Here is a 14432-nt window from a genome sequence, read left to right on the forward strand (position 1 = left end):
TACTTCATCATTCCACCAATCACTCCTCTTTCCTCCTGCCCCCACCCTCCTATAACCACAAAGTTCTGTCCCACATTCTAATACTGTATTTTTAAAACTATTCCAACCCTCTTCAACCCCTCCCCACTACTCATCTTTGCACTAGCCCACCTTTCTGCCAATAGTCGCTTATATCTCACCCGAACTTCCTCCTCCTTTAGTTTATACACTTTCACCTCCCTCTTACTTGTTGTTGCCACCTTCCTCTTTTCCCATCTACCTCTTACTCTAACTGTAGCTACAACTAAATAATGATCCGATATATCAGTTGCCCCTCTATAAACATGTACATCCTGGAGCCTACCCATCAACCTTTTATCCACCAATACATAATCTAACAAACTACTTTCATTACGTGCTACATCATACCTTGTATATTTATTTATCCTCTTTTTCATAAAATATGTATTGCTTATTACCAAATTTCTTTCTACACATAGCTCAATTTAAGGCTCCCCATTTACATTTACCCCTGGCACCCCAAATTTACCTACTACTCCCTCCATAACATTTTTACCCACTTTAGCATTGAAATCCCCAACCACCATTACTCTCACACTTGATTCAAAACTCCCCACGCATTCACTCAACATTTCCCAAAATCTCTCTCTTGTAGACAGCCTGTACTGTCAGAGCACACAGCCTAGCCGTCTGCTCTGACTAGTTCATATTTCGCGGCATTCAGTGCTGCCCTCTGTAGGCCTACCTAGGTCGGTGGGAAGCACAGTCCACCCTCTCTCACTCCTGGACCGTCCGACTTGACGTACACAAGTACTCCCCCTCCACGGACTGGCTTGCGGTCACTCCCTCACACTGCCCGTTGTGTACTCACTCCTACCCGATTAAAGCCAATCTAGTCCACGGCCGTATCATTGCTACCTACGCTACCTTCATCGGCACTAAACCGCTGTTCAGCAGTAAGAACAGCAATAACAGTGGTGACAGCGGAGTCAGCGGCATTGTGAGCCTCTTCAGGGTGGAGGGGTAAACACCATCGGTCGACGCCAGTCAACATCATCCGTCGTCATCCAACGCACCTGCTGACCTAAAGAGTTATCTGTTACTCCCAGCGTCTTGACGGGACCCGAGATAGATCTTCGTCCTAGATTTTTCCCACAAAATCTGGACATAGGCGTCACGGCGTCATCTCCAGCCTTAGCAGTCACGTGTTCACCTCATCACCCTCTCTACAGCCCTTCAACACTCTCCAGCACCATTCTCCTGCCTCCTACAGCGTCCCTACGCCCTTCTCAGCTACAAGAAGTAGAGGTGAGGTCGTTTAGTGTGTTGGCTTCGTGTGGCTCCACGAGTGACCACGAGGCAGCTCTGGGGTTGGTTTATACCCTAATCAGCGTGTAAACACACCAGCCCTCTCTACAGCCTTCTCTGCTACGCAACGACGTCCATCTCGCCGTCCATGTGTGTTGTGTTCTTCCAAGTTTCCTCCAAGAAGTTCTACCTGGCTTAACCACGTATGAACTCAGTTGGCTTAGCCCCTAAGCCAGCAAAGTTCAGCGTCTACAGCAGCTCGTGACTCATCATAGTGTCTACAACTACTCAGCGTCTATGTATCTCCAGCCAGTGCAGTTTTTTTTTGTGTTGCCCAGTTTAAATTTTTTTTTCCCTTTCCCTTGCTGTTTTATTCCCAGTTCATCACCAGTTCTGTTTTCCCCAGTGATTTGTTACAGTAAAACTTACTCGTCCCAGTTCAAAGTTTCACTTAAGCTTGTTTTTAGCACGTTCGAGTAGTGCAGTAAATGTTTTGTTCTCCGTGTGCTGAAGCCGCAGTCAGTCAGCGCGCCCAGACACGCTTGCCAGTGTAAACAACCATACACAGCTGTGTTTCACGCCGGGTATCCACGTCTCCTAATATCTTATACCTCCACAGAGTAACTCCGGTCTTTCCTGTTCTTCCCAAGTCCTTTCTGATAATTTTTTCTACGACATTGAAGCCCCATAGCAGTATACAAATGCTACGAGGCGTGTAGTGTTACTAGAGCGTCACTGAAAGTTCCAGGCACCCGTACCTTCGTCCATCTGCACTCAAAGTTAAGTAAACAGTGACTTACCTAGCATTTCCTAATATTTTGTGACATTAACTGTCCTGCACCAATACAGTTAGTTACTGAAGCCATACTTCAGTAAATTGTTCAGTGTCATCAGTGCACATTTTGCCACTTACCTACAGCTTAAATTTTGTAAATTTATTTTTGCACTCCTACATTTTAAATTCCAGTTTTTTATTCTGCTTCTTGCACCTCAGTTATTGATTTAAATTGTTCAGTGTTAACCATTTATACAATTTACCTCTCACATACAGTTTTCATGTAATTCCTGTGTGCTGTTATTTTTTTTAGTTGCACCTGCAAGTTAGCCACAGATTGTTGACACCCTTGCACTGTTTTGTTTGTTAGTTTTTTTTTTCTTTTAATAAGTGTAATCTTCAAGTACTTAAGTATTAGTTTATTCTACCTGCAGTGATACAATCTGTGCCTAGCCCATTAAACTTTTTTCTGTTTCCCCATTTATTTGCTCTACATATATTCTATGTTTTATCTGTGAATACTCACCTATGTGCATTGCATTTTGCTATTTTGTATACCCAAGTCATTGAGTGCATTTTTGGGAACCTGCTTATTTACCATTAATTACCAAAATTCCTTGTGAAGTTAATTAATTTTGACCTTGAGATTGTGCAATTTTTTCTTTTTGCCAGTGTACACCCTGCTAACACCAGTTAACCTTTGCCATATTCTTGAATTTAATAATCTGCATTTTTATTAATTTTATTTTGTGTGCAATATAGCAATTCTGGATACAGTGTATTTTTTTTTTCTGTGATTTTTGGCACTATTCCATACTCTGATATCTTTTCTGTGCCAACTTCCCTTGTGCAAGTGAATTACCCCTTTTTTTTTTGCGTTTCAATTTGCAACTGCTAGCACCCGCAATCTTTTTAAACTGTGCTTGCAGCACAGTTTAGTGTTGTGTAGTACCTGATTTATTTTAATTTTGTGCAATTTTTGCTACCAGTGTTTACAGTTCAACTCCTTTTCATAAATTTTGTTGCCAGATTCCTGGTGAAATTATTGACTATCCTTAGCTTCATTTTGTGCACTTCCCTGTAGTACATTCACTTGCATACATCTCTTATTTTGTGTTCATAGTGTATCATTATTTCCCTTTTTTATTGTTTTGCTCAAATTATTTCTATCACTAAGCAGTTTACCTAGTACTGTGGTGCTGAGTTCTCTTTGACTCTGTTTTGAATTGTAGCCAGTGCATACCATTTCTTGCTCTGACCTGTTTACCCTCTTCGTGACCTACTTGCATTTGAACAATTGACGTCATGACTAAGACACGCAGTGGCCATGCCGTTAGTCCAGATTCTGCTGGTGCCAGCAATGGTGCCTCAGCCAGCGTGAACACGCGGCAGGGCATCGAAGCCCCAGCGACAGTTGGTCAACTTGTGGCTCAAGCCTCGACCACCAGTGGGCCGGCTCATCGTCCATACCTGACCCTTATTTTTGACGGTCGTGCAAATAGTTTAGAGCCATGGCTGCAGTCAGTCGAGGCGACTGTTCAGGCTCTATTTGATAGTCCAACGGATACACAGTACATTCGTGCTGCTGTTGCAGCAGTGGATCTCACCCAGGGTGATATAGGTGCCTTTGTGCAGCTCAAGCGCGTTTGTAAGATTCAGTCTTGGGGTGAACTTAAGGAGGAATTTAGGCGTTATTTTCGGCGTAGTCGCCAACGCCATTACATTGACATCGTTACCAGCGTCTTGGCCGAATGTCAATACCGGCACGAAAGCCCCCTGGCTTGCGTTTGCCGGTTCGAGCAAGCCGCCACGGACTTTACTGATGCCATCAACTCCACTAAGTGGGTGGATGGTGATGGTCGTATTGCTGCTAAAGACATCATCCCCATGCTGGCTGTCGGCATCATGCGGAGGGATGCCGCCCCTAACCTCTGGGCTGCCATTGATGCGCTAGGACTCAGCCCTCAGCACGACGTCCTGGGTGCATATGACGCCATCGACTCGCCCAAGCCGCCTTCCGAGCAAGGCAAGGTTTGCCGCTTTGCGGATGATCCCCTACCCATCCTTCCGGCGCCGTCCACAGTGACCCCGCGGTCGCAGCCGGAAGTCACTTTTGCTGCTGCTGTCAGACAGCCAGCCCACAAAGTTTCTAACCCCAGTCCCACTAACACGCGCCTAAGTAAAAGTATTGACCACAGTAACAACAGTCGGTCTCATACAAAAAGGCAGTCATCGACTTCCTGGACCAGGGCGAAACGTCGCCAGCAGACACCACCCCCAACCTCACCCGCTAAGCGTGTAGTGACTTGTTTCAACTGTGGCAAACGAGGGCACTACCGATCGGAGTGTTACAAACCTAAGTCCCCGCAAAGTAACCATAACAGTCCCCATGCTCAGTATCCCGGTAACCATAACCGTCCCCATGTTCAGTATCAAGGTAACCGTCACCGTCCCCATGCTCAGCTTCGCGAGGGAGGCTGTGTTTACCACAATACTTCCAGTCATACCTCCCATGAGTGTAACAAGCTGCGAAGTATACTGTCAGCTGAGTGGAGCAAGCAGTCGTCGCGCAATGCACGTGCTCGTAGTAGCCCTTCCACTAGTTCGGGGGAAGAGGCGCGTCCGCAAAACCAGCGAAACACATAGTAACCCTGTCGGAGTCGCTGTATTCCGTCCCTGTCCGCAATGCATTCGCCGCCCTGGGCAGTGATACGCTTGCCGACAGTGAGGAAACCGAGTGTCTTGACGTTGTTGCCGAGACTCGTACCGTACCTTCCAGGTCGAGCCTCGTCAACAAGTGTCGAGCCTCGAGCAGCTGTGACTCCGGGGATCTCGTCGGCCTGTCATGCCTTCATGTTCGGTATGACAACCCATGTGGACCGCTCATCGAGTCCACTGTCCACAATAAGCCTGTTCAGCTTTTCCTAGACACAGGTTCGGTGGTTAACATTATCCGCTCCACCTTTTTCCAAGACATTGGCCTTCACGCGGCCATGTTGACAGAGCCGTCTGCCATTCAGACCTTGAGAGGAGTCTCAGGTAAACCGCTGACGGTTCGCGGTCGCACAACGCTAGAATTTGTGGTCCAGGGTCACAAGCTGTCCGCAAAATTCTTAGTCGTAGATGGTATTGTTTTCCATGGTGACCTGCTCATAGGGTTCAAAACCATGGCAGATCTTAGGATCCGTTTAGATCCGGCTGAGTGGAAAGCGGAATTCAACGGAGTGGATGTGCCCTTCTGGGGCGTGCGCTTAGGATCCACTACGTGCTACTCTGTCTCAGAGTATGCACAGTGCTTAGAATCGTTGGAAACCGGTGGTTTCCATAGCACATTCTCCCCGGGGTCGGTCTCTTGTCCTGATCGACCTCGTAGTAGAGCTCGTTGCCCATCACCTCCTGGCCATCAGCGCTTAGTTACCAGTGAAACCCAGTCTGGGGATGCCCAGTCTAACCTTCACTCTAACTCTGACGCTGTTGTAGAGACCAGCAGTTGTCAAGCCGCAGTATCCCTGTCGGCAGGCGACTGTCTGACTCGTGTCATGGCATCAGCGAGCAGAGTTACTGCTTGTACAAAGTATGACGTCACTTTGTCAGCTAACTCGCTCACTCCTGTTACGGTGTACGTGAGCAGAGCTTTTGAAGGAGACCATGTGCTGGTTGACAACGACACATGCCGAGTCAAGGGCCTCTCCCTTGAACCATCCTTGCACACAGTGCAACGTGGTAAGTTGCAAGTCCTTGTTGTCAACATGCATAGTCGAGAATTTCCCCTGCGGAAGAATACCTCACTTGTCGATCTTGTCAGATTCCCTCTCCCGGTGAGAGTGGAGGGTGAAGCCCCAGCTGACTTCCTTGTGAGTGCAGTTCTCCCAGGCGAGTCTGCTGCTGACTCTTCCAACACCCGGCCAGTGCAGGAAGATGATCTAGCTTTGACAGACTATCCTGAAGAGGTCCCAAAACTTCTCCAGGTTCTCAATCGTGCACGTTCTGCAGTTGCACTGGATGGTGAGTCAATGGGTTTGACCCCACTGATCTCTCACCGTATTCCACTTGACAAAGGTACTAAACCCATTTATGTACCTGCGTATCGCCTGCCACATGCGCAAAGAGTCTTCGCCGAAGAACTCATTACACGGATGCTCCGTGATGGAGTTATTGAGGAGTCCACTTCCCCGTGGAATGCTCCCCTTATTCTGGTTCCCAAGAAAGACGGAACCTGGCGCCCTGTTATCGATTACAGGAAACTGAATGCATGTACCATCCCAGACCGTTTTCCATTGCCAGTTCTGAACGACCTGTTGCAGAACATCGGCGATAATAAGGTCTTTTCAACTCTTGATCTTCTTCAAGGGTTCTGGCAGATCCCCCTCGATGATGAGAGCAGAGAGTTGACAGCTTTCTCTACTCCAACTGGTCATTACCAGTTCAGGAGGATGCCCTTCGGCTTGCGCGGAAGCCCAATCACGTTTAGTCGTTTGATGACGACAATTTTCCGTACCCTCCTAGGTGGCACGCTCATGGTCTACCTGGATGATCTCATAGTCATGTCGCAAGATGTCCCGTCACATCTTGAGAAACTTGACAGGGTATTGGACAGGCTAGCTCAGGCAAATCTTAAGGTAAAGCTCTCCAAATGTCATTTCCTCCGGAAGGAAATAAAATTTCTGGGTCACGTAGTAACTCAGAATGGCATAAAGACGGACAAGTCTAAAATCTCGGCCGTGCAGAAATTCCCCAGACCCATGACGGCGGATGCAGTCCGGTCCTTCATAGGCCTGGCGGGTTTCTATCGCACCTTTATCGCAGGTTTCTCCACCATTGCTGCACCCCTGACACGCTTACTCGAGAAGGATGCCCCTTTTGAGTGGACGTGCGATCAGGAACGAGCTTTTGTCATTCTTAAGAACAAGTTAACATCAGCCCCAACCCTTAGATTCCCTGATTTCACCAAGGCATTTACCTTGACGACTGATGCCAGCAAAGTTGGCATCGGTGCAGTCTTGTCACAGGAATCTAATGGTAAACAACAGCCTATTGCCTATGCTAGCCGTGTTCTTACTAAAGCGGAAGTCAATTATTCAGTGACAGAGCTAGAAGCTTTAGCCATTGTATGGGCCCTGAGTCATTTTCGGGATATCATCTATCATTATCCTATCAAGATTTATACAGATCATTTACCCTTAGTGGCCCTTTTTGCGAATAGGAACCTCTCGGGAAAGCATGCTCGGTGGTCGCTCACGTTCAATGACTACAACCCTGAAATTTGCTATGTCCCAGGTAAGCAAAATGTTGTAGCTGATGCCCTGTCGAGACATATAGCATTCGTGAGTGTCGGCAATTCGTTCTCTGTTGAGGATCTCGAGAAAGCCCAACGACAGGACCCTGTGTGGTCTCCAGTCCTTCGTTTCCTGACCAAGGAGGACGTTGACTTACAGGTCAAGTCTCCCGTTCCACTGAAGGATTTAGTGGTCAACCAAGGAGTACTGTGCCGTGTTGCACAGCTGGTGGACCCCGGCAGAACCGTATACCAACTGGTGATACCAGAGTCCATGATACCAGCTACTCTTAGGTTGATCCACAATGTCCCAGGTGTAGCGCACCCCGGGAAGGACCGCAGTATCAAACAGGCACGAATGAAATATTTCTGGCCTAAGATGGCATCGGACATTGCCAAGCATGTACACCAGTGTGTTGTTTGCCTACAGCACAAGGGTACCATTACAGGTCCTAACCCCATTCTAAAGTATCCCATTACAAAGGAGCCCTGGGAGAGAACTTCTGTCGACCTGTTGACGAACTTCTCGACCTCGGAGAAGGGAAATAAGCACCTGCTTGTAATGGTAGATAACTTGACGCGGTACAGTGAATTAGTACCCATCCCTGATAAAACCGCGGAAACGGTCGCTAGTGCTTTCCGTGAGCATGTTGTTCTTCGTCATACTTGCCCACGTGTCCTTCTGTCAGACAATGGGTCTGAGTTTATAAATGGCATAATGCAGGATCTTTGCTCCAGATTCAACATTCATCAAGCGCCAGTAGCTCCACGCCACCCTGCGAGTAATGGTCTTGCTGAACGTACAAATCGCAAAGTCCTGGAGGTGCTCAGAGTAACCGTTAACCCAAGTTGTACTACATGGGATGAGGCTATCCCAGATGTTCAGTGTACATTAAATTCCTCCCTCAACAGCTCGATCGGTGAGACACCTCATTTTGCTTTGTATGGCTATGACAAGCGCTTACCATATGAAATTCTGTTTACTCCACCTAGACCTACTTACGATACTGATAACCCCAGTGCAGTAAAGATGAGGACAACGCAGCTTGTCTTCCAGCGGGTACGAGAGAACCTTATGAAAGCTACTGATAGGTTCACGTCTGAGCGCAATGCCCGCGCCAAGGAAAGCAAAGTGGAACCAGGTTGCAAAGTTATGTTGCTCAACCCAGTGCAGACCCCAGGTATGCACAAACTTGTCCCAAAGTTTGTGGGTCCTTACCGTGTCCTACGACAGCTCCGTGGCAATAAGTTCGAGGTGAGGGAGATTGCTACGGGAACTATCAAGGAAGCCCACCTTGATCACATGAAGTATGTGGACCATATGCAGGCCGAAGCAGAGCTGGAGGTGCGTGCGTTGCAACGCCACGATCAGACTAATGTTAGGGACAAACCGTCTATCCCTTCTCCCACTACTACTGGTACGGAAGACGGCCCAGTAAGGCTCCATACTTATGGCCTGCGACCCAGGACAACAGTACATTTCTGTGACATTGACGTACCTACTGACTTGTCTGACTCCTACGCTAGTTATGCTAATTGTTTGCTTGCGGAAATGGGTATAAATGCACACACATTGTATAGCTAGTCGATAATAGAGTCAGGGTGGACAACATCATGTAATTATGTAAATACTTTTAGAAGGGTACCCAGAGTGTAATGAATCCCATGGATATAGTATTATTGTACGTATGTGCACCAGTGTTTTATAACTAAAGTAAAAAAGCCTGTATTACGGTCAGGGCAGTGCTGCCCTCTGAGTTACATGTCACACCTTAGGAAATGCTACTGTCAGTCATTGTTTGCAGATGTGAGCGTGCAACAACGTTAGTAGACGAGTGGTCAACTGATGTTCAGCCCTGCGGACAACCTGTATATAGAAGATTTTAGTTCCAGTGCTGACGTCTCCGGGCTCTCTACTCGATGAAACAGCGCGGGCAAACCAGTTTTCTCTTCCCCTGGATGGGAGAGTTTTTTTTTTTGCCTGTTGCATTTTTTTGTCCATTTTTTATTTACTAGTGAGCGAAAGCCAGTCCCTCTCTGGGGTAGCTAGTGTAATTCCTTTATACCTATGGGCCCACCAGTATTGTCGCGTCGGGACGACGCGAGGTGCGTGGCCGAGCAAATGTAGACAGCCTGTACTGTCAGAGCACACAGCCTAGCCGTCTGCTCTGACTAGTTCATATTTCGCGGCATTCAGTGCTGCCCTCTGTAGGCCTACCTAGGTCGGTGGGAAGCACAGTCCACCCTCTCTCACTCCTGGACCGTCCGACTTGACGTACACAAGTACTCCCCCTCCACGGACTGGCTTGCGGTCACTCCCTCACACTGCCCGTTGTGTACTCACTCCTACCCGATTAAAGCCAATCTAGTCCACGGCCGTATCATTGCTACCTACGCTACCTTCATCGGCACTAAACCACTGTTCAGCAGTAAGAACAGCAATAACACTCTCCTCTACACTTCTCTCTTCTCCAGGTGCATACACGCTTACTATAACCCACTTTTCACATCCAATCTTTATTTTACTCCACATAATCCTTGACTTAATACATTTATAGTCCCTCTTTTCCTGCCATAGCTTATCCTTCAACATTATTGCTACTCCTTCTTTAGCTCTAACTATTTGAAACCCCTGACCTAATCCCATTTATTCCTCTCCATTGAAACTCTCCCACCCCCTTCAGCTTTGTTTCACTTAAAGCCAGGACATCCAGTTTCTTCTCATTCATAACATCCACAATCATCTCTTTCTTATTCATTTGCACAATATCCATGCACATTCAGACTTCCCACTTTGACAATTTTCTTCTTCTTATTCTTAGTAATCTTTACAGGAAAAGGGGTTACTAGCCCATTGTTCCCGGCATTTTAATTGACTTTTACAACACGCATGGCTTACGGAGGAAAGATTCTTATTCCACTTCCCCATGGATATAAAAGGAAAAGTAATAAGACCAAGAACTATTAAGATAAAATCAAAGAAAACTCAGATAAGTGTGTATAAATAAATGTGTACATGTATGTGTAGTGTGACCTAAGTGTAAGTAGAAGTAGCAAGACATGCCTGTAATCTTGCATATTTATGAGACAGACAAAAGACACCAGCAATCCTACCATCATGTAAAACAATTACAGGCTTTCGTTTTACACTCACTTGGCAGGACGGTAGTACCTCCCTGGGTGGTTGCTGTCTACCAACCTACTACCTATACTAGTCTTATTTTACAAACAGTGGCAGAACAATGGTATGGTTTACAAAAACAGGTAGCAAGTGCTGCTACTTCTGAAAACTAAAAATTTTTTTACAACAAATACTGTACTGAAGACAGAACACGACAAACATAGCTCTACTCCTGTAGCTACATACAGGTAATCTCTCACACTTCCTCTTTCCATTTTTTCACATAATAATTAGTCTTCCTCTACATATATTCTTGTTAGAGATTTCATTAAAATTTATTTTCTTGTGAATCCTTTTCAACTATACATCATCTGATTGTCTTGTTCCTATGAAACATACTGAAACCTAAAAAATAATACATGGTACAAATACTATGAAGGAACCTTTTACAATTCAGCTTTTTATTTACTAGTAAGCAACAGAGAAACATTTGGAAATACAGTACCTTGCTTATATCTAAAAAGCCATGGTGCTAAAAGTCTCTTGATATCTTTGAAAGCTTCCATTCTAGCAACAGTTATATGTACAGTAACTCCCAGGGAAGAGCAATGAAATGAAGATAAATTAGTTCAAATGGTTTTTGCCTATACAGTAACCCCTTGATATAACAGACGACTAAAAGTGGGATTCTTCAAGTGTGTTATACCATAATATTAAAAAATAAAGAAAGCACTGACAAACTTTACTGCACACCTAATACCCTAAACACAATTTGCAGTTATTTTACAAAAAACGAAGTTATATATGCAATTTATCCAGTGGATTTTGCACATTTTAAAAGTTTGTTATATTGAAGGTTTACCTGTATTTTCAAGATAAAATTCTTCTTTTATTGTTTAAAGGAGTGCATATTTAGTAAATACACAAAATTAGTTTATAGGCAGACAATATCGTAAACTAATACTAAATGGAAATAAAAACAATGGTAACAGGGAATAATTTAAAAAAATCACCCTAGTTTCATACAACGGTGAAACATGGCAATAAATGGATTCCTTGCTACCAGTATATTTCCAAATGTGCTTGTCACATTTCAGTCTAATGCCAACTTAATGAATAAATGGTATTATGGTACTGTATTTCTAAAAATCTTATTTTCAGGCGATTAGTTTAACCAGAATGAACAGCCCATGTCTTACCTAGCTATTACCTGTGCCTCTACTCCTGTAAAATTGGTTAAATTAAGTGTTCTATCATGTACTGCATCATTCCATAGAAGCATATTTACATTAGTAATAGCTGCATTACAGTATTAAGTACATAATTATTTAAGCAATTTTATCTAGGAGAACATACTTAAGCCATATTTTACATATACATCTGTGTTGTTGTACATACCTTATATAAGCCATTTTCCTCCAGTGAAATAGAAAGGCGAGTGCAAGATTCACGTAAATTGTTTTCTGGTACTCCAGAACCTGGCCCTCCTGCCCCGCCCACAGCCCCCATTTCACTGCCACCTCCTCCCACGAAGGTCATACCACTGCTGCTCTCAGGAATGTGAATCAATGCTGGGGTGGACTGTGATTCTTCCTGACAAGCCATAGCTAAAATAAATACATAATTATAGAAAAAAAGATCAGAGATTCACATATTTTGAAATTTAATTGTGTTGGTACAAATATATAATCAAAGAGCAGGAGAAAAGAATATTCAAGTACTGTACAGTATATAGATATGTAACCACCATGGCTAAACAGCAATAATTCTTCTAAATGAAAAGGAACTCTTCACAGTAGTGTACAGCCTTTTTTATTTTGAAAATCAGGCATATCCTTGAATGTTGCTTCTCTCAGTCACCAATGTTTATAAAACACTGGCCAAAAGAAATCTTCTTCCCTGTTTATGAAGCAGGGAAGATGATTAAATGTGAAACTGACGGTTATGAAAAAAATTGAAAGTAATTGAAAAGCTGAAGGGTGGTGCATATATTGTGGAGATGGCATGAGTGTTTGGTGTTAGAGAATCAATAATTTGGTCAATTTAAGGCAAAGATAAAGGCTTGTGCAATATGTAATCCTCAATGTTACACAGTGAAAAGAATGAGTAACAGAGCAATACAGTTAAATAAAACAAAGTTTACCAAATGTGTGGAATGAAAAGCAAAGAAAGATGTAGCACGTGATGCCCTTATTATTAGGAAAAAAGCCTCATCATACTATAAAATGGTGTATGAGAAAGGACAGTTCAAAAATAAGTGCACATTTAGTTTTGGATGGTTTAATAGATTTAAAAATGCACAGTGGTTTGCATAATATAAACTTCTCTGGGAAGAGAGCTCTTCTGTCCTCTGCTTTCCCTACATTTCCAGTCTTTCTAATCTCAGCAATTCTCTCCATCCCTTAGACATCAAGCTTACTTTCCGCCAGACTAACACTCTTCGCACTAATCTTGTTCATACCTCTCCTCCCTCTACAGATGTTCCTGGTGTCTACTCTATTTCTTGCTCCTACTGTCCTCTTCAATACTTTGGAGAAACTGGTTGACCTCTTTCTGACAGACTTAGGGAGCACAAAAATAGTGTTAGGCTTGCCGACACTAATAATGCTCTTTTCTGTCACATCAGAGATCACAGCCATCCTATTGACTGGTCTTCTGCTAAAACTGTCTTCCCTACTTCCAACTTTAACAGTCGCCGTCTGGTTGAATCCTCCCTAATACACAACTTTCCCTGTATGAATCTTAGTCCTGGCTTCGTCTCTGTAGATGCCTTCCTCTCCCACTACATTGTAAAATGCTCCAAACTTCAGAACACCCGTGACTTAACCTGATTCCTCCTTTTTTCTTCTTCTCCCTCTTCTCCTTTCCTCTTTTTCTTCTGGGCTGCCTTTCTTTCTTGTCTTGTGTTTCTGTTCCTTCATTATTTATTTCATTACTTCCCCTCTCCCCCACCTCTGTGTTCTTGCTCTCCCTCTGTGGGCACCTAGCTCCCTTGCAGTGCTTCCCTTTTATTTGTATTTGACTGGCTCCTCCTCCTCAATTCCCCACTACTACTACTACTACTGCTGCTGCTACCACCACTACTACTTCCTGCCTACATATACCCGTCCTGCTCCACTTCTTGTTAGTGTGACTTTGTAAATGGTCCAAGTCGGACCGAAACGTCGTCATAAGCTCCTCTCTTCTATGTGCGGGTTATTTGTGTAAGTGCCTTTGCTGACCTCAGGAAAGTTCTTGGCTGAGGTAATTAGCACTATCTCTGAGGATGGCTACAAGCCTGAATGAGACAGGTTTGTTCTGGAAGATGCCATCCAGAACACACATTACCAAATGAGAAAACTGCTCACAAATTCAAGGCTGCAAAAGACCATTTCAGCTTGCTTCTTTGTAGTAATGCATCAGGGGACTTTAAATGTAAACCCTTGCTGGTTTATCACTCCAAAAATCCCTTGCCTGTTATCTGAACGTCCAGCACCATTGCATAGATGACCAAGGCCTTCTTCACTTAATTCCTGAAATGAGGATGCACCTGTGCCTGAAAAATCTTGCATACAGGGATCTCATCCTTGATAATTGTCATAGTCATCTACAAATCCTGAAGGATGTGGAACCAGGTGCCAATATTGTCTTGTTGCAGCCAAATACAACATCCTTGATACAACCACTGGACTGAGTTGTCAAAACATTCAAATGCCAGTACACACAGTGTGCTCGGTAAACTAGTAGCAGCAACTGACGCAGACAGTATAATGTCAAGAGTCCTGGCACAAATTTAATATTGAAGATGCACTCCTTTACGTGAAAAAGACACAGGATCATTACCCAAGATCAACAATAAATGCTGGTTAAAGAAATATAAGGCGTGGAAAGTTAAGTTCAGGAAACTGATGGTCTGGGTAGGAGTGTGCCAGGTGAGGGATTTGAAGATATGCAGCAAGATAACATCAATGAAC

The 14432-nt window shown here is 44.4% G+C and overlaps 1 protein-coding gene across 1 annotated transcript in view; it reads right to left on the reverse strand.

Annotated features, from left to right (window-relative positions):
* RhoGAP71E (Rho GTPase activating protein at 71E) overlaps positions 1–14432 on the reverse strand; it is a gene marked incomplete in the record, with an annotated part of 184455 nt that overhangs the window by 34737 nt on the left and 135286 nt on the right. Inside the window, 1 exon segment of the mRNA XM_070086688.1 lies at positions 11878–12086. Within this exon segment, the coding sequence (XP_069942789.1) occupies positions 11878–12086 (209 nt within the window).

Source organism: Cherax quadricarinatus, chromosome 19, assembly GCF_038502225.1.
Source record: "Cherax quadricarinatus isolate ZL_2023a chromosome 19, ASM3850222v1, whole genome shotgun sequence".
NCBI classification, from domain to species: domain Eukaryota; kingdom Metazoa; phylum Arthropoda; class Malacostraca; order Decapoda; family Parastacidae; genus Cherax; species Cherax quadricarinatus.